This window comes from Excalfactoria chinensis, chromosome 21 (assembly GCF_039878825.1).
Source record: "Excalfactoria chinensis isolate bCotChi1 chromosome 21, bCotChi1.hap2, whole genome shotgun sequence".
NCBI classification, from domain to species: Eukaryota; Metazoa; Chordata; class Aves; order Galliformes; family Phasianidae; genus Excalfactoria; species Excalfactoria chinensis.
Window position 1 is genome coordinate 2,127,647 of NC_092845.1, and position 17,832 is coordinate 2,145,478.

The window sequence follows — 17,832 nt, forward strand, 5'->3', positions numbered from 1 at the left end:
CTGTTCCATGTAACACAGGGAGCTGGGAGGTGACGTGCGCTGTGTATACAGCAGGAGTGATGGAAGCAATTGTGTGCGTCGATAGGGCACGTTTTATGGCACCGTTTCGTTTGAGTGTGGTATCTCCCCTGTGCCAAAGCAAACTTTCCTGGCAGTCCTATCTCTGTTCTGAACCTCCAAAGCTTGCTGCAGCGGATGCAGCGCTCAATGGGGGTTTGTTTGCTTCCAACCGCCGCTTCGGCCTGTCTTCTCCTTACAGAGACTATGTTGCATTGTGTTACAGCAGGAACCGTGCTGCTGGTGGATGCTTGGAGCTGTGTTTTGTGTCCAGCTGGGTTCCCAGCTGTGTGTGTGTGTTCTGGTTGCAAATAGGAGTTTTGTGCACAATAGCTCATGTTCTGCTACTGTAGTAGCTGGAACCTGCATCAAAACACACACAGTCCTCCATGTATGGAGCCTAGCTGCAAGGAAAAAGGTTGCCAAGTCCCAGCATACACTGGTCCCATAGGACAGCACCCAGACCCCGCTGTGACTCCCCCGGGCAGAAACGTCCCCGGAACCTTTGTGCTCTTCCTCTCTGCCGGCGGACGCGCTTGGCTTTCCCTGTGCGCTGATTGGTCGGCGGTTCAGAGGAGACGGCTGCTATTGGCTAAGCGGGCGGCGGTCCTTATGTTTCCGGTGTCCCCCTGTGAGACGCTTCCGGTCCGGCTGGGAGCGAGCGGTAGGGTGAGGAGAGGCCTGGGCGGTTCCGGCCATGCCGCCCGTGAAGGCCGGCGGTAAGGAGGCCTTGGTGCTGCAGTGCGAGTGGGAGGCGTGCAGCTACGTGGCCTCCGCCATGGAGGAGTTCTGCGGGCACGTAACCCAGCACCTGCGGCTGCACCTGCCCGGCGAGCAGCGGGACGAGCTGGACCCGCTCGGTAAGGAGCTATGGGGGGGTGGGAAGGACGGCTCTGCCTGCTGCGGGCTGAGCCCCCATTGGGACCATTATGGGTTTATGTGCAGCCTTAACCTCAGGTCCTTACGGTCCGTGTGTTGTTCTGCTCGTGTCGCAGAGGAATACTCGTGTCTGTGGCAGGAATGTGGGTTCTGCTCCCCGGAGAGCCCCGCCGACCTCATCCGCCATGTCTATTTCCATTGCTATCACACCAAGCTGAAGCAGTTGGGGCTGCGGGCCTTGCAGGGTCAGTCGGAGGTGAGTCACTGCCAGCTGGACTTCCAGAGCCGCAACATCATCCCTGAGATCCAGGAGAACTTTCAGTGCCTGTGGGAGTACTGTGAGGTGAGGACACAGGCCTCGTTCTGCTCCCCCAAGTGTCATATGGGAGCCAAGGGGAAGGTGTTTGCCCTGCCCGCTGTGCCGTGGCACGTGCTGATCTCATCGCTGTGTTCTGTCTGTCCTTCCTCTCCAACAGAGATCATTCGATAACCCTGAGTGGTTCTATCGGCACGTGGAGGATCACAGCTTCTGTTCGGAATACAAGGCTGATGGGAAGGAGAACCACGTGGTCGTCTGTGGCTGGAAAGGTATTGGGTTACCTGCAATGATTGTTGTGTGGCTCTGTGCAAGCAGCCTGCCACACGGTCAGGCCACAGATGCTTGGCCTGTCGAGCCCTCAAGCGGAGGATCTCAATGGCATTCTGTTGTTCCTGTTCAGACTGTGACTGCACCTTCAAAGGGCGCTGCAAGCTGAGGGAGCACCTGCGTAGCCACACACAGGAGAAGGTGGTGGCCTGCCCTACCTGTGGTGGGATGTTTGCCAACAACACCAAGTTCTTTGACCACATCCGCCGTCAGACTGCTCTGGACCGTAAGCTTCTGTGGGCAGGGGATGTGCGTGGTTGTAGCTCCCTAGATTCTACACTGGCAGCAAAAAGAGGGTGCATGAACAGAAGGCAGAATGGTCCTTGCACGTGGATGCTGCTTGTTTGTGTCTTTTGGCTTTGTAGTTATATCTTCTGTCCCTGACTGGAGGGAAGGGTTCCTAGCTCCACTGTAACTGCATCTTTTTTCCCTCATTATGTTGCTCTTTGCATTCTGCTCTCTGCTTTGGTCCCTTTCTCACTTCTCTCTCCCTTCTCATCCTGGTGCCATTATTACAGAGCAGAGGTTTCAGTGTTCTCACTGTTCCAAGAGGTTTGCCACAGAGAGGCTGCTCCGTGACCACATGAGGAACCACGGTGAGTAACAGCCCACTGTCCCAGCTGAGGCTCCAAAGTCTGTGTTCTCCCCGCTCTGAGGTGATGTTTTCCTCCAACTCTTTCCCACAGTGAACCATTATAAGTGTCCTCTGTGTGACATGACCTGCCCACTGCCCTCCTCCCTGCGCAATCACATCCGTTTTAGGCACAGTGAGGAACGGCCATTCAAATGTGATTACTGTGACTACAGGTGAGGAACGGTGCTTTCTGTCTTCCCTTCCTATTGGTAGAGAAGCACGTGTGTGGTGCACGGTATTCAGCTTTGTTCCTCTCTTTCCTCTTAGGTGCAAGAATCTCATTGACTTGAGGAAGCATCTGGATACGCACAGCAAAGAGCCAGCCTATCGCTGCGAGTTTGAGGCTTGCAGCTTCACTGCACGTTCCCTCTGCTCCATCAAACTGCACTATCGGAAAGTCCATGAGGTAGAGAAGGAGCAGAGGGTGACTCTTGAGGCAAGGCTGACAAGCTCTAAATGCAGCACGGCCTGCAGGAGCATGAGGAAAAAAAACTAAAGTCACCTGAAGAGCCCCAGGCTGACCAGGGCTGTAGGAGCATGAGCTTGGATTGTGTTCCTTTCTTCTTGCTGCAATGACAGCTTGCATTAATCTCTGAGAACCCAATTCTTTCCTCTGTTACATGTATAGATACCAGCCCTTCTGATCAATCTTATGAGGTGTTCATATCCCTTTCTCTGCCTTTCAGGGTGACTCAGAGCCCCGCTACAAGTGCCATGTCTGTGACAAGAGCTTCACACGTGGGAACAACCTCACTGTCCACCTCAGGAAGAAACACCAGTTCAAATGGCCCTCAGGGCATCCTCGCTTCAGGTACTGCTCATCCTCACACCCTCTAGTGCAGCATCTGGAACCACATTCTGCTTCTTGCCGGAGCCAGCAGAAACATGGCAGTGCTTGGGCCATGGTGTTTGCCTGTAACATGCTCAAGGCTCATCTCCCAGTGGCTCCCAGATGGAGTTGAAAGATGATAAAGGCTTGGCTGAATTCTCAGAAGCTGCTGATCAGATGTGCTTTTTGGGGCTATGGGCTTGGTTTTATTTTACATGTCTGATGTTGGGTTTGTTGTGCTGGGCTTTGGAGCCCAGAATACAGTGCCCCTTCCTTGGCTGCTGCTTCAGGCTGTTCTCCTTCTCCTTGGGCCTTTGTTCAGGTACAAGGAACACGAGGATGGCTACATGAGGCTGCAGTTGGTGCGTTATGAGAGTGTGGAGCTGACGGAGCAGCTATTGAAGGATGGAGAGAAACAGGAGGAGGCGTTGGATGGCTCCACTGATGGTGTGGTGCTGCCTGAAGGTGAGGCCAACCTGCAGGGTATCATTCTGGAGGCTCCAACAGAGGCTCCCTCTGTGGAAAGCAACGTGTCCGAGCCACACATGGCCCTGCTGCAGCCCGCAGCCTGCTCTGCCAACAGCTCTGAAGAAGCACAGCCCAATGCTCTCTCAGGAGCAGTGCAGTCCTCAGAGCAGGAGCCCATCACCCCAGCCAACCCCATCATCCGTGTGGTGAACAGGACCAATGAGCACGGGGAGAGTGAGACTGTGTATTATATCATGGCCAACACGCCCTCAGAGGAGCGGGCGGCAGCAGCCAGCGGGCTGGCTATGGAGCTGGAGGAGAATATCATGGACCGTCTGCAGAAGACAGCTGAAGAGCTGGGAATCCATATTGTGTGAGGTGCTCACCTGAAAACCTCGGGCTTCTGTGGGACGTGGTGCAGGGAGAGGTTGGGAAATGTGTAGGGGGAAAGGGTCCATCCTGTCTTCTGCATGCAGACGGCTAGCTTTCTCCTCTGCCTCCCCCATTACTTGTTCTCTATGGGATGGCGTGCTCCACTTCTGCCTTCATCAGTGCGTCCCTGAACATCATCTTCTCTTACTTGTTCTGCCAATGCTGTCAGAGGTGTTTGCACTGCCGTTCCCATTTCACTGCATTGATCTCTATGGGAGGAAAGGACTGCAGGAAGGCACTGGCCCTTGCAGGCTACTACTGCCCTGCAGTATGGGGGTGCTTGAGGCCTTCCTGCTTTTGTTCTTCCATGAGTTTTGCTCCCCACATTGGGGGTTTGGGCTCCTGGTTGTGCAGAGTGTACTTTGGAGAGCCAAATAAAGGTCAGACTTTCGGGCCAGCCAGCATTTGGTGTCTGTTTCAGCCACATTCCCGTCAGCTGAAAGGTGTTGTGAAGCAAGGTTCGTAGGGCCTACAGCATGGGGCAAGCACTGCAGAGCTGCTGGGATCTACGGGCACATCCTGCATTCTGCTGCTTGGTGCTGCCTGGGATGTGCAGTTCCACATCCCCAGTGGTGTCACTGGAAAGCCAGGTTAGTTTAAGCCCTTTCTTGTTGCTGTCCCGTCATGGTTTTGATTTTTTGCTGCCTCCTTCTGGTCATCAGCATCAGCTGCCTGCAGTGGTGTTTGTTTGTTCTAAATCTGAAGAGTACCCTGATCTTGTGAGCCGAACCAGCTTCCTCTTTTGTACATGATATGGACAGTGTGAAGCTGGAGTGACCCTTGGATCCTCATGGCACAGCGTGTGGAGGTGATGTGCCCTGAGGGAGGCAGGGAGGCAACCTGGCTGGTCTGGGCCAGATGCTGACTTTTCCCTTCGCTTCCTCAAGCAGTTCAGCAAAAGCTGCTGGAATTCCAGGTTAATGGAGAAAATCACTTTATGCTAAACCCTTGGCCATCTGCTCACTTTCTAATTACAAGCACTGTGGGTGTGATCCGTGTTTATGCCCTCGGCCAGGAGTGATGAGAGCAGCCCCTTGGGCCTGTGCCCTGGTTGAGATGAGAAGCAGAGCCCCCTGCCCCAGACTGAGTAAGAAGGTCTTCTGGGGCTACACATGGGTGTGAAAGCAAGACGCCTTCCTTTGACCAGTGAAATGAAGCCAGGCCTCTTGTGCTTGGGGCTGAGGCAGAGCAGGAGGCAGCTGGTTGCCCCAGAAGCTCTGATGGCATTCACTGTCAGAAGATGCTGCTTGCTCTGGTGAGTGTCTCTGGGCTACCAGCATGCAGTGTGCCCTGGCCTTGCCCAGCCTTCCCTGCTTGGCGCCTGCTCACTGTTGCTTGGCTGAGCTGGGCTGCAGATACCTTCGAGAGAAGGAACTCGTGCCAAGTTTGCATTCGCAGCACTTCCATCTTGGCTCCCCTTCCAACACATGAGCTCTGCTGCCAAAGCTGTGGCTGCGCCGCTGCTCTCAAGCTGCAGCATTCTTTTGCTACCCAATTGTTTGGTGTTAGGAGTGGGGTGGTGCCTGAGGAGACTTGTCCCTTTAAACACTGGGTCCGGAGAAGGTAATCTGCCTGGGATTATCTGATGGGGAGAGGATTGGCATCAAGAGGAGTCTCCTCCCTCCCCTGGGCCCTCCAGCATGCCGTCCTGTGTGTATGGAAACCAAGTTCACTTTCTCCTTGGCAGTGTTCGGGGGTGAGGGGAGGAGAGCAGTGCTTCTGCTATGGGACTGGGTCTTCTCTTCCTCATTGTGTTGGCCACGCTGGTCTCCTGTGAGCACCCAGAAGGTAACAGGGTGTTTGGGAGAAGGGTTGCTTACAGGGTGCCCTAAGGCTGCTGACACAGCAAGGAGCTGTGCTGGAGGTGCCGGGCTGTGAGTGGATGTGCTCCTTGTGGCTGAGCCTTTGGGCACCACCTAGAGCAGGGCTCAGGGCTGAGGTCCTCAGCCCCAAACCCCGCTCTGCCTTGCTCCCGTGGCACCAGGAGACCTGGATACCTACTGGTCCGGCACTGCACCCATCTGTGTGGGGGGCTGCAAGGGGAAGCATAAGGAGCTGAAGAGGAGCCAGTGTGGGAATGGCAGCTGCTGCTGGCTGGGCTACAAGTCCTTCTGCCGAGGTATGGCCACCGCAGGGAGGTGGGGGGTTCTGGGAGCGTGGATCCTCTCCACGTTCCCATCCACGCGTGTCACACTGAGCTGCCTGCCCATGGGAACCTCTCCATCCCCAGTGAACTGCGGGCGGCCCGAGGCGGACTTCAACTCAGTGGTGTATGGCAATGACTGGTGGGTGGGCTCCGTGGTGCGCTACAGCTGCCGGCCCGGCTTCATGCTGCTTGGGGACCCAGCCAGTGCCTGCCAGTCCAATGGCCACTGGACGCCCAAGCCCACCTGCCTGCGTGAGTACCATGGGATGGGATGGGTACTGCTTTCCAGCAGCCCACCAGGGGGGAAAAGGGGCTGGTGGGCACAGTGGGGATGTGCTCCAGTCCTGCTCTTGCAGGGATCTGCCTGCGAGGTCGGATCGAGATCAGCGAGCGGGACATCAGCGGGAGCTGCTCGTCGTCCTGCAGCACCCAGAGCCACCTGGGAGCCTCCCTGCACCGTGGCTGCATCAAGATCTCCTCCTGCAGCACCAAACGCTCGGGCTGGGTGCGCTGGTTCCTGCGCTGTGATGTCTGTGAGTGTGACTGCCACGTGCCCTGCGGGGAGACCCGGTAGTGGTGCCCACCTCAGGTGAGGGGCTGATGCTGCCCTTGGGGAAGGGGTGGCTGCAAGATGAGGGCTGCTGAGCAACTCAATATCTCTGTTCTCCTTCCAGCTTCCTCCTGGTAGAGCTGAGCCTTCTGCACTGAGGTCTGCTGGCCACACATCTCCAGTGCTGGACTTTTCCTTCCCATAATCTCCGTCCATCCTGAAGCTGTCATCTGGGGGAAGAGGTTTGGGACTTGCTGCCTTCCTGCCTGGCTGCATCATATGGCATGCATGGAATGCTATGGGCAGCAGGAGCAGGCAGCTGCACAGAGGGCTTGGAGACTTCGGTGTCTCAGCTGTTCTTCCTGGCTGCTCCCTGGAGAAGGCTCACATCCTCTTCTAGCAGGGAGGCAGTGCTGTGCCTGTCCTGCAGGCTGCCATTTCTCTCTGCCAGCTATTTCCTGCCCTTGTGTGCAGTCAGCAGGACTGTCCTGCTGTTCCATCCATGCAGGCGGGGCACGGGGGGCTGCTGTGCATGGTGCCTGCAGGATAGGGGCTGCTCCTTCCTGCAGTGTGTGATTTGCTCTGAGCCCCCCCTCCTCCTCAGGGACATCTCTGGGTAGCTGATGCCTTGCAACCAGGACAGGTAAGGAGATGCAAGGGGCTGTCCTAAGTGCTAAAGACCCCTCCTTGGTCCTGGGTTTCTTGGGATCCCAACCCTGAGCCCTTAATTCTGTCCCACGTCCCATTGTTGTGATGGTCTCTGGGTGCCACATGCTCCCCAGGGACACCCTGGATCCCTCTGAAGCAGCAGTGGAAGAGCCAAAATAGTTATTCCCTGGGGAGGAAGAGGGTGCAGGTATGCATGGAGGTTCTGCTGCCTGCTCCATCCCTGCAGCTCCACACAGAGAAGGCAGGCCCAGGACTGGCTCTCCGAGCCCCAGGTGTGAATGCCCTGGGTTAGGAGGCAGTGTGCTGAAATGGCTTTTGGGATGAGCCCAGCACCTTCTGCTCCACAAGGAACTGACTGCAGGCTTCGATGTTGGGCTGATTCTGATGTTGCACCCTGTCCAGCACCCTTTGCCCTCTCCTCTGCCTGAATCCTACTCCTAAAGGGTCAAATACCTGCCTCCAGCCCCAGTCTGGCTGTGGGAGGGGAAGGATTTCCTTAGCTCACCAGATGGGTATTTTAATTAATACCATTGTCAGTGCAGCTCGTTTCCATATGTCTTTCATGTTTAAGTACAGGGGTGGGTGAGAGGTGCGAGGAGGGAGCATCACATGAACAGCATGCAGGGGGCAAGCTGAGGGGTTGGCACCCTCCCACCAGGACCCGGAGGGAGCAAGCTGTGCCCTCTGGCTCTTGATGCTTGCTGTGAGCTTTCTGAGCAGTGTTCTGCCCTGCGGTGGAGGCTGTTGGCTGCAACGCAATGCAATGCAATGCAATGTGATGCAAAGGCAGCTCAGTGTGTGGCTCGGTGAGCCCTGGGAGTGGGCTTTGTGGTGAGGGGCATTGGGCTCTCTGCTGTGTGAGAGGCGCTGCTGTGGGACCACGGGGATAGAAGAACGGGGGCTACCAAACCCCAAGTTTGCAACCGAGAGATGCTCGGGGCCTTCCGCCAGCCACGCAAAGAGAGGGGAGAGGAAATAGAGCCGGTTCCTTTAAGAGGGTTTTTCGCCGCCTGGCAGCGCCGCCCGGGCAGCCAATTCCCACCGTCCCGACGCACAGCGGCAGCGGAGACAGCGCCGGCGGTGGGGGGCACGGACGGGCCCGGGGCACCAATACGGGAGCGGATAACGGCACGGATCCGGTCCTCCCGCCCCTCGCCTCCCACCCCACCGCCCGCCCCGGCCCTGCCCAGCCCAGCCCTACAGAGGGATGGGGAGCGCATCCCGCCTAGGGAACCGCGGGGGCAGCGCTCAGCCCGGGGAGCGGCACTGAGCAGCGGCCGCCGCCCGTTCTCCTCCCCCGCGGTCCATCGGTGCGCACCGGAGGCTGCGGGCGCTCGGCCCCGCCGCGGGCATCGCCCCTTTGTCCGCAGGGGGGTGGGGGGGGAGCGGCTGCGGCACTGCGCGGAGCGGCGGAGGCTGTAGGGAGCGGAGCCCGAGCTCGTACAGGTGAGCGCGGGGGGGGATCGGAGGGGTTGGGGTGCGGCGGATGGAGGGAGAAGGGATGGAGGAGGAGCGGCCCAGGAGGAGATGCCCTCGCCTCGGGGGTGGGGTGGGGAGCGGCTCAAGGAGTCAAGGTGAGCCCGAGGGCGGTCCGTGCCTCCCGCAGCCCCCCGTCCTGCTGGCCCTGTGCCCCATGGCTGTGGGAAATGGGGACCCAAAGCGTTCGGAGGGAGTGGCGGTGATGGGATCACGCAGCCCTCGCTCGCCCCTTTTCTCCCACAGAGCCGAGGCTGGCTTTTTTCCAGCCCTGAAAGGGATCTGTCTGCATCGGGGAGAGGGCTGGGAAGATCTCGGAGCAGCTCCTCGCGAGGCCATCCTCCCCTTCCAGGGGATTGTGTGTGTGCATTGCAGCTGCGGCGAGGAGCTGCCTGCAGCCTGCGGCTCAGCAAAATGTAGGTTAGCACGGCATTAGGACCCCGGCCCTGCAGGGGAGGGGGGGTGCTGAGCTCAGCAGGGCACGGCTCAGCCTCCTGCCCTCAGCACAAGGAGGGACCCCGAGCCCCATCCTCATCTGTGATGCTGCAGAGGGCCTGGGGCGCAGCGTGTTCTCCACCTCACCTGGCTCAGCATCCCCCCATCACTGCAGAGCCCTGGTGCCAAAGATCGAGTGGGTCCATCCCTGTATGTTCCCTATAGAGCAGCACAATGGCAGAGAAAGGCATGGATCCTGCGTGCGTCTCCATCGCCCTGGAGGATACGGTTTGCCACGCCGGCCCCCCGGATGCTCCGCTCCTCACCACCCACTTGAAGAAGGTGGAGAACCACATCACAGAGGCCCAGAGGTTTTCCCACCTCCCGAAACGCTCAGCTGTCAACATCGAGTTCATTGACCTGTCCTACTCTGTGCGCGAGGGCTCCTGGTGGAGGAAGAGAGGTAGGAGCTGCCTGTAGGGCTGGGGACCCCTGAGGCTGCCAACCCCTGAGGCTGCCATGTTTACCCCCCCAAGTCGTCTCCTCTCATCTCTCCCAGACCCCCTGTCCTGGGTCCATCCCTCTTTGCTGATGCAGCCTCAGCTCTGCAGTACTTCGACTCAAAGCACAGCAGTGGGAAATGCTGGAGCTGCTCACCCCGCTGTTCCCTTTGGCCACCCAACCCTGCGATCCCCAAAACCAGATCCCATCCTAGAAGCTGTATGAGGCAGGCAGGGCTGTTGGTCAGCTTGGGGCTGACAAGATGGAAGGGTTTTCTCAGTGCTGTTGTACTGGCAATAGGAGGCTCCAAGGGGTGCCCCGGTGTGCAGGGGGGTGCTGGGCTTGCAGGGGGTTTCCTCTTTGGCAGCTCCCTGTGTGCAATTGCGGCCAACAGCTTGGGGAGGGGAGGCAGATGGTGGCTGGTGGGTGGTAGTCATCTTTAATTAGCTCTGTTAGTTAATGGGATGTCAATCAAGTTGGCCTTGTGAGGCAGAGGGGGAATAGGGGGGGCTGATGTGAGAAAGGCAAGGGCAGATAAGGCTGAGCGGGGTCCTGGGGTGAGCTGGTTAAGGGTGTGGGGTCCCTGCTGCTCCCAGCTAAGCTCCACAGCTGGGGAAACTGAGTCACTGATGGACAGCAGGAGCAGCCCAAAGCCCCCAGGGTGAGCTCTGCCTTCTTAGATGCTGGGATGCAAAAGATGGAGGTTAGAGCCAGGGGTACCTGAAGTGTTTGTGTACGCTGCGATGGGGGTAGACTTGGGGCAGCTGGAGCAGAGGGGGGCTGCGACTGTGGGGTTGCACTGGGGGGATGCTCTTCTCCCCTGGACCGCACACAGGAGCTGCTGTGGAGCTCCAGGTGCCTTTGTGCAGGATCCGGCCTTGCTGCCGCGAGCTGCTAAAGCAGGAGGTTACTGGCAGTCAATGAACGCGAGTAACCGCTGCGCAAGCTGCAGTGGCACCGACGTGAGCAGCATGCGCTGCCGGGGATGTGAGCGGGGCTCGCCCTGCTGCCGTCACACACAGCATCCTGCTCACACCTCCCAGCCCACAGAGCCCCTCTGCTGGGGGTGCCTGACCCCAACGGGTGCTGCTGGGGCATGGGAAGATCACAGTGCTTGGACCCCAGCCCTAGAGACGGGCCTGTCCCCTCCTGCTTGTTTCATTGCCCTGATCCCGAGGCTTGCTCCAGTTTGTGGGTATGGGATGGGTGTGTTGTCCTTGCCCAATGCCAGCTGATGCCATGGGGCAAGGGGATGTATTTCTAGTAGGGAGACGCTCAGAGCTGGTCTGTTGTACCCTGCAAACCCTATGCAGGGCTGTGTTTTGGGGCAGTTTCTGCCAGCCTGAGGCTGTGCCTGTTCCGTGCTCCTGACACATTGCGTTCCTGCTGCCAGGAAATGCTAATCAGCTGCCTTTAAAGCAGAGATAATTCCAGGTCTGATTAGCAGTGGCTGCTGTTGGGTGTCATGGCATGAATGCCAATGAAGGCAGCAGCCAGGCATTCAGCGGGCATGGGGGCACTGCTGCCCCATGGCACCTCAATGCATGGGGACCAGGGCAGTGCCACAGTCTGGTGGCCTTCCTCACGCTGTGTCTCAGGAGCTTTCTGATCTTGTCTGCATTGGAAATGGATGAGCCGATGGGGAAGCAGGGGTCCAATTGCAATCCCACCGTGCTGCTCTCTCCCTCCAGGCTACAAGACCCTCCTCAAATGCCTGTCAGGGAAGTTCTGCCAGCGAGAGCTCATTGGGATCATGGGGCCATCAGGTGCCGGCAAGTCCACGCTGATGAACATCCTGGCTGGCTACAGGTAGGGCTGGAGGAGGGGCTGGGGGAGCAGGGCCTGGGGGCTGTGTTATATCCTCTCTGTCCTGCAGGGAGACGGGCATGAAGGGTCAGATCCTGGTGAATGGACGGCCGCGGGACCTGCGCACCTTTCGCAAGATGTCCTGTTACATCATGCAGGACGACATGCTGCTGCCGCACCTCACCGTGCTGGAGGCCATGATGGTGAGAGGGGCTGCAGGGTATCCTGGGGCTGGATCCTCAGCTGGGAGCCTCCCAAGGGCTGTGGGATGTGGGGATGAAGCCCTGCCCTCGCCCTTGTGTCACTCAGCTGGAGATGAGTGCAATATCTCTGTTGTCTACATATGATGTACCTATTGGAGGTGTTCAAGGATAGGTTGGATGGGGCCCTGGGCAGCCTGGATTAGATAGATATGGAGGTTGGTGGCCCTGCGTGCAGCAGTGGGGGTTGGAGCTTGATGATCCCTTTCAACCCAAGCTATTCTATGATGTTATCATCTTCCTGTTCATCTTCTCCCTGCAGGTCTCTGCTAACCTGAAGCTGAGTGAGAAGCAGGAGGTGAAGAAAGAGCTGGTAAGTGAAGAAGAATGTGAGTCCAAGGCCCCTTGTATTACCCCAAGGTGGGAACAGTGGAGAAGGGAAGGAATCATAGACCCTCAGTGATGGGGGTGTGGGAGGAAGTGATGGGGAAAGGGCGAGGGTCCATGGGAGCTCATGGTGAATGAAGCTCCATCCATTAGGTCAATGAGATCCTGACAGCCCTGGGGCTGCTGGAGTGCTCCTACACCCGCACCATCTCGCTGTCGGGTGGGCAACGCAAGCGCCTGGCCATCGCATTGGAGCTGGTGAACAATCCTCCAGTCATGTTCTTCGATGAGCCCACCAGGTGAGACTGCAGGGACTGGAGCTCCCCAGCACTGGGATTCACTGGGGGGGGACCAGAGCCTTTTGGATCCGAGAGGGGCTGTGGGGCACCAAAGGGACTGGAGGACAACAGGGCTGGGGCTGCAAAGAGATGCTGTTCTCCATCCAGCAGGCAGAAGGAGGGTGCCTACGTGGTGGTGGAGGTGTCTTGGGGACGTCCTTCTGGCTTTCTCAGCTCTCTCCTTTGCTCTTTGCCATCTCTTTCTCCTCTCTCCCATCCTGCAGTGGTCTGGACAGTGCCTCCTGCTTCCAGGTCGTCTCCCTGATGCGCTCCCTGGCTCAGGGTGGCCGCACCATTATCTGCACCATCCACCAGCCCAGCGCCAAGCTCTTCGAGATGTTCGACAAGGTTTGGGTTGGGGCACAAGGCTCTCTGTTGGGGCAGGTCATTCTGACCATGCAGAGAGGCTGTGGGAAGGGTGGGTTCAGGCTGCTGACCTGGGCTTGTGTAGCTCACAGCCCTGATAACAGGATCTGGAGCAGGTAGTGGTTTTCCTGGCTGCTCTGCACCTGCCCCATCACTCATTTCTCTTGCAGCTCTACATCCTTAGCCAGGGCCAGTGCATCTTCAAAGGCGTCGTGACCAACCTCATCCCTTACCTGAAGGGCCTTGGGCTCCATTGCCCCACATACCACAACCCTGCTGACTTCAGTGAGTGGCCCCTCTTCAGCTCAGCAGTGTTGGGGTTGGAGGGTGGTGAGGTCCAAACTCATGTCTTCCCATTAGATGCTGTGCTGTGGGTGGTGTGATGCTGTGGGGTGGGAGCTGCACTGGGCTGCCATCCCCTGACCATGGGGAATCTGGGTGACCTGAGCAGTGTGATGGTGAGGGCTGGCTCAGTGCTGCTCTTGGCTCTTGTGCTCTGCAGTTATCGAGGTGGCCTCAGGAGAGTATGGGGACCTCAACCCCGTCCTGTTCCGCGCTGTGCAGAACGGCATGTGCACCATGGCAGAGAAGAAGAGCAGCCCTGACAAGGCGGACTCGTCGTGCCCGGCACACTGTGTGACAGTGAGAGCCTGAGAGGGGACACCATGTGGGAGGTGATCCCTGTCCTTCACCTGCATCTCTGACTTGGGCATCCCTTTGCAGGACGTGGACCACATTGAGAGCCACACGTTCGCCACCAATACCTCCACCCAGTTCTGCATCCTCTTCAAGAGAACCTTCATCTGCATCCTGAGGGACACGGTGAGCCAACTCTAAAGGGATGGGAGCTATTTGCTGGGGGCAAGCAGAGCTGAGTGGGGCTCACCCTTCTCCAGGATGCTCAAGGGATGCGGTCCTGCCTCACTGATCCCTTCTGCCCACCCATAGGTGCTGACCCACCTGCGCTTCATGTCCCACATCTGCATCGGGGTGCTGATTGGGTTGCTCTACCTGCACATCGGCAACGATGCCGGCAAAGTCTTCAACAACACCGGCTTCCTCTTCTTCTCCATGCTCTTCCTCATGTTCGCCGCGCTGATGCCCACCATCCTCACCTGTAAGGAGCTCCTCGCCCCACCATTCCCACCCCTGGGTGTGCAGGGTGGGCTGTGTCCATGGGAGAGATCCAATGGATGCTGAGTTGTTCCAAAGTGGGGCAATAGGATAGGGACGGAAAGAATACAAAGAGAAGGATGGAAGCGTTTGCATCACTTGGAGTACATCCCCCAGCTGCCATTTGTTTACTGTCTGGTTCATTTATCGCCACTGTTTACCGAATGGCTCTAAGCAGTGTGCTGGAATTTATTTATTTACTTATTTTGCTGAGAAACTGACTGCACAGCTGCATTTTCAGCTGCTTCAGATCTCCCTTTCACTTCCTCAAAAAGCCTGAGCAAAACCCCCCTGGCTGAGCTGACTTGTCCATGTGAAGGTTCCCCTCTCGCTCTCAGTTTCTGTCCCTGGTGAAGCTCCCACCCGTGGGCTGGAGGCTACAGGGTGTGTTGGCCTGGGGCATTGCTGACTCCTTCCTTGCTTCCCCACAGTCCCCCAGGAGATGTCCGTGTTCCTGCGAGAGCACCTGAACTACTGGTACAGCCTGAAAGCCTATTACCTGGCCAAGACCATGGCGGATGTGCCCTTCCAGGTGAGCTTTTGTGAGATGGCCCCTTGGCACAGTGTGACCTGAATGGGTTCCTTGGACTCTCCACCTCTGGGGAGGGTCTTTGGGACCAGGGCAGCCATTGGTCCAGAATGTAACCCTGCTCACCCCTCTCCAGGTGATCTGCCCCATTGCCTACTGCAGCATCGTGTACTGGATGACAGGCCAGCCTCCTGAGGCCACACGTTTCCTCCTCTTCTCTGCCCTGGCCACCGCCACTGCTCTGGTAGCCCAATCCCTTGGGCTTCTCATTGGAGCTGCTTCCACCTCCCTGCAGGTCAGGCTCTGCCTGTGGTGTGGACATGGGTGTCCCAAAGAACCACAGATAGGGAGTGCCATGGGCCACATATGGGGATGTGGCACCCAACAGCTTTTGCTCCATAGGTGGCCACCTTTGTGGGACCCGTCACTGCCATCCCCGTCCTGCTCTTCTCGGGCTTCTTTGTCAGCTTCAAGACCATCCCCACCTACCTGCAGTGGAGCTCCTATGTCTCCTACGTCAGGTGGGAGCGCACACTCTGTCCATGGGGTGGGAGTGGGGCTATGTGGGACACATAGTGACTGTGCTTTGCCATAGGTATGGTTTTGAAGGCGTCATCCTCACCATCTACGCCATGGAGCGCGAGGACCTGGAGTGCCTCGAGGACTTCTGCCCTTTCCAAAAACCCATCAAGATCCTGCAGGAGCTGGACGTGGAGGAGGCCAAGCTCTACCTGGACTTCCTCATCCTGGGCATCTTCTTCATCATCCTGCGGCTCCTGGCGTACCTGGTGCTCAGGTACAAAGTCAAGTCAGAGAGATAAAGGGGCCCACGGGACCCCAGAGCTGCCCCCAGGCCTGAGCTGCTGCATGGCAGCCATGGACCATGTCGGTAGGTGCCAGCCAGGCCTGGCTCAGTCGAGAAGGGTTTTGAGACATCTCGGAACTGTTTTAACCTTTCCACTCACTCTTCATGGCAAACGTTTTGTACAGCCCCACCGCGTGTCCCCCCAGTTCTGCCTCACCCCGTGGAGCTGCATCCCTCACCATGACTGCCTGTGGGTACACCAGGGACTGATCCATGGAGGCAGAGTGGGGCTGTGGGGAGCTCCAAGCAGGAGAAAGAGAGGAGCTGGGGGTCTGAGCCACGTGGGGACACACACAGAGCCGTCGCATAGAGAAGAGCCCAAAGCCACCATAGACCAAGTTGCGCAAGGCTTCTGTGTTTCCTGATGCTGCTGCAGCCACAGATTGCTGCCTTCCCTTTTCCTTCTTGCTTCAATCCTCCCTTGACTTTCTTTCTTTTTTTTTTTTCCTTTTTATTTCTTTTTCCTCCTTTTAAATTATTTTTGAAACCCCGCCGCTTTCAGTCTGCATGGAGAGAAATGGGAGCAGGGGGCAGAGGACTCGGGGCTCTCCTATGCTGCTGCTCAGTGCCATCCTCAGAGATGGCCTCTGCTACGTGGGGACACAGCAGTGTCTGTAGGAGTGGGGCAGTGCTCTCAGAGCTCAGGCAGTGTCACGTTCAGTCTTTGAGATCTGAGCCAAGAGGATAAAAGTGATCAACACAAAAAGAAGCGACCGTCCCATCAAACCCCATATGGAGCACTGTGCCATCACCTGAGATCTGCCGGCCCCTTGTTCCCTTTCCCCAGCACAACCATGCAGGATGATCCCCCATCCCAACCTCCCTCAGCATCATCAGGGAGGGGATGAAGACTGTGGGCACCCACCCATTGCAGCAGGACTGGTGGGTAAGAGCATGGACAAGTGGGTCCCAGTGGTGCCGGAGCTGGAAGGCAGGTGAGATCTGACAGCAGTTGGTTTGCATTGAGCCGCCCTGATGCTGGGACTGGTACCAGGAGAAAAGAACCTTTTGGTGGTTCCTCCAAAGCTCTGCAACCCCTCAGAGGCATTTTAGCACCTCATTGGCGGAGTGGAACTGGTGGGGACAGCACGCTGGCACTGCTGTCATGGGGCTGCATGGATGCCACCTGAGCCCACTGCTTGCTGGTGAGCATGGACATGGCAGGGGATTGGACTGCAGAGAGACTGCAGCAATATCCTCTGAACTCTTTTCCTGGTTTGTTGGGACTGCTTTGCACTGCAGGGTCTGGCTGGAGGGCAGAGATGGAGATGCAGCTGCAGCAGGGCTGGGTTTCCCCTGCATGGATGTGAGGAGCTCGTGCATAAAGGCTCTAGAAGCAGGACGTGCTCTGATGCAATTCCAGTGCTGAGCATTGGGGTTTCCCCAGGGGATCTCAGCTGACTCATTGCTGTGCCCCATAAAAACTCCCCTCTGCTCCTAGATCCACCTTCACTATCCCTGTGCTGTGCTCTGCAGGGGATGGGAGGGACACAGGGAGCAGTCCCCACATCTGCTGTGCCACCAGGCAATGGCAGAGCTGCTGGCTGTCCCCTACCTTCATCTCTTGTCTCTGGGGCTGTTGGGATACTTCAGTGCCCCGCTTTCTGCCCTGCTCTTGGATTGCAGTGTGAGGTCAAGGGGGATCCGTGCTGATTTTTGCCCTGTCCAGGATGTGTGCGGTGAGGATGCACTTTATTGGAGCAGGGGAGTGGGACTCTGGGTGCTTCTGGCTGCAGGCACCTCTCCAGGGAACGCGTCTGGATAATCACGAGGAGTGTGATGGAGGAGAGCAGGCTTCTCCCCCTCCACCTCCTCTCCCTTCCCACCCCCTCCCTTCCCCTGCAATGCACTTGGAGTGCATTAGGATGAGGTTTGGGCTGTGGCTGCAGCTCTCTCTGAGGGCGCCAGCTGAACCTCAGCCCATCTTGAACTGCTTCAGGCCCAAAAGCTCAGCCTCCCCCCTTGTGTGCTATGAACAGCCCCCAGCACGCTGCCAGGCACACAGGGGACTCAGCCTCTCCCCTCCATGCATGCCCAGGTCACCTTTGTCACGTTCACATGAGGAGCAAACACATCCTCACCCACTGGGGTTTGCAGGAGGGCACAGCAGGGCAGCACAAGGGGCAAAGAGCTGCCTGCGGGGCCTCACCCACCCCAAACAGGCAATAAAGCAGTGTTTCATTCTTGCTATGTGTGGACACCATCCATCCTGTCCTGCTAGGGGCTCCTGCTGCCTCCCTGCCCCCCCTGTGCTGTGTGTGTGGTTGTGCTGTGCTGGGTGTGCATGTGGGTCGGGGTGAGCTGTACTCCATGGGACCGCTGACCAAAATAACATGCAGACAAGCAGCTCAGAGCCCGAGGCAGTCTGCTCACGGGGCTGTGCTCTGCTGTGCAAGGCCTTTGCCAGCGGTGGGTCCTGCTGCCTTGCAATGGGGATGCATCGCTG

The 17,832-nt window shown here is 57.8% G+C and overlaps 3 protein-coding genes across 5 annotated transcripts; all 3 read left to right on the forward strand.

The window, feature by feature from the left end:
* Window positions 1-704: 704 nt before the first annotated feature.
* HINFP (histone H4 transcription factor) lies at window positions 705-4,342 on the forward strand. Its single transcript, XM_072354895.1, has 9 exons — window positions 705-917; window positions 1,053-1,279; window positions 1,413-1,524; window positions 1,656-1,808; window positions 2,101-2,178; window positions 2,269-2,389; window positions 2,484-2,622; window positions 2,903-3,027; window positions 3,368-4,342. The coding sequence occupies exons 1-9, from the start codon at window positions 755-757 to the stop codon at window positions 3,888-3,890; spliced, it is 1,641 nt and encodes a 546-aa protein (XP_072210996.1). The 5' UTR covers window positions 705-754; the 3' UTR covers window positions 3,891-4,342.
* Window positions 4,343-5,669: 1,327 nt separating this feature from the next.
* Window positions 5,670-6,874, forward strand: LOC140261349 (complement receptor type 2-like). Its single transcript, XM_072354655.1, has 5 exons — window positions 5,670-5,733; window positions 5,930-6,064; window positions 6,176-6,343; window positions 6,448-6,680; window positions 6,766-6,874. Exons 1-4 carry the CDS (start codon window positions 5,670-5,672, stop codon window positions 6,663-6,665), a joined length of 585 nt encoding a protein of 194 aa, XP_072210756.1. The 3' UTR covers window positions 6,666-6,680; window positions 6,766-6,874.
* Window positions 6,875-8,614: 1,740 nt separating this feature from the next.
* Window positions 8,615-17,572, forward strand: ABCG4 (ATP binding cassette subfamily G member 4). 3 transcript variants are annotated; one of them, XM_072354681.1, is made up of 16 exons: window positions 8,615-8,756; window positions 9,033-9,202; window positions 9,447-9,684; window positions 11,414-11,531; window positions 11,599-11,731; window positions 12,051-12,101; window positions 12,269-12,414; window positions 12,678-12,801; window positions 12,990-13,104; window positions 13,322-13,461; window positions 13,543-13,641; window positions 13,768-13,936; window positions 14,424-14,524; window positions 14,658-14,816; window positions 14,924-15,042; window positions 15,117-17,572. In XM_072354681.1, exons 3-16 carry the CDS (start codon window positions 9,456-9,458, stop codon window positions 15,340-15,342), a joined length of 1,929 nt encoding a protein of 642 aa, XP_072210782.1. In that variant the 5' UTR covers window positions 8,615-8,756; window positions 9,033-9,202; window positions 9,447-9,455; the 3' UTR covers window positions 15,343-17,572. The 3 variants fall into 3 exon arrangements, with proteins under 3 accessions (XP_072210782.1, XP_072210783.1, XP_072210784.1); XM_072354682.1 differs by lacking the exon at window positions 9,033-9,202 and having other exon boundaries at window positions 8,621-8,756; XM_072354683.1 differs by lacking the exon at window positions 8,615-8,756 and having other exon boundaries at window positions 9,079-9,206.
* Window positions 17,573-17,832: the final 260 nt, after the last annotated feature.

Coding starts and splice junctions, on each gene's coding strand:
- LOC140261349 (XM_072354655.1), top strand. CDS start 5,670: ATGGGACTGGGTCTTCTCTTCCTCATTGTGTTGGCCACGCTGGTCTCC. Junction 5,734..5,929: donor CTCCTGTGAGCACCCAGAAG/GTAACAGGGTGT, acceptor CCGTGGCACCAG/GAGACCTGGATACCTACTGG. Junction 6,344..6,447: donor GCCCAAGCCCACCTGCCTGC/GTGAGTACCATG, acceptor CTGCTCTTGCAG/GGATCTGCCTGCGAGGTCGG.
- ABCG4 (XM_072354681.1), top strand. CDS start 9,456: ATGGCAGAGAAAGGCATGGATCCTGCGTGCGTCTCCATCGCCCTGGAG. Junction 11,732..12,050: donor CCGTGCTGGAGGCCATGATG/GTGAGAGGGGCT, acceptor TTCTCCCTGCAG/GTCTCTGCTAACCTGAAGCT. Junction 12,415..12,677: donor TTCTTCGATGAGCCCACCAG/GTGAGACTGCAG, acceptor CCCATCCTGCAG/TGGTCTGGACAGTGCCTCCT.
- HINFP (XM_072354895.1), top strand. CDS start 755: ATGCCGCCCGTGAAGGCCGGCGGTAAGGAGGCCTTGGTGCTGCAGTGC. Junction 1,280..1,412: donor GCCTGTGGGAGTACTGTGAG/GTGAGGACACAG, acceptor CCTCTCCAACAG/AGATCATTCGATAACCCTGA. Junction 2,179..2,268: donor TGACCACATGAGGAACCACG/GTGAGTAACAGC, acceptor TCTTTCCCACAG/TGAACCATTATAAGTGTCCT.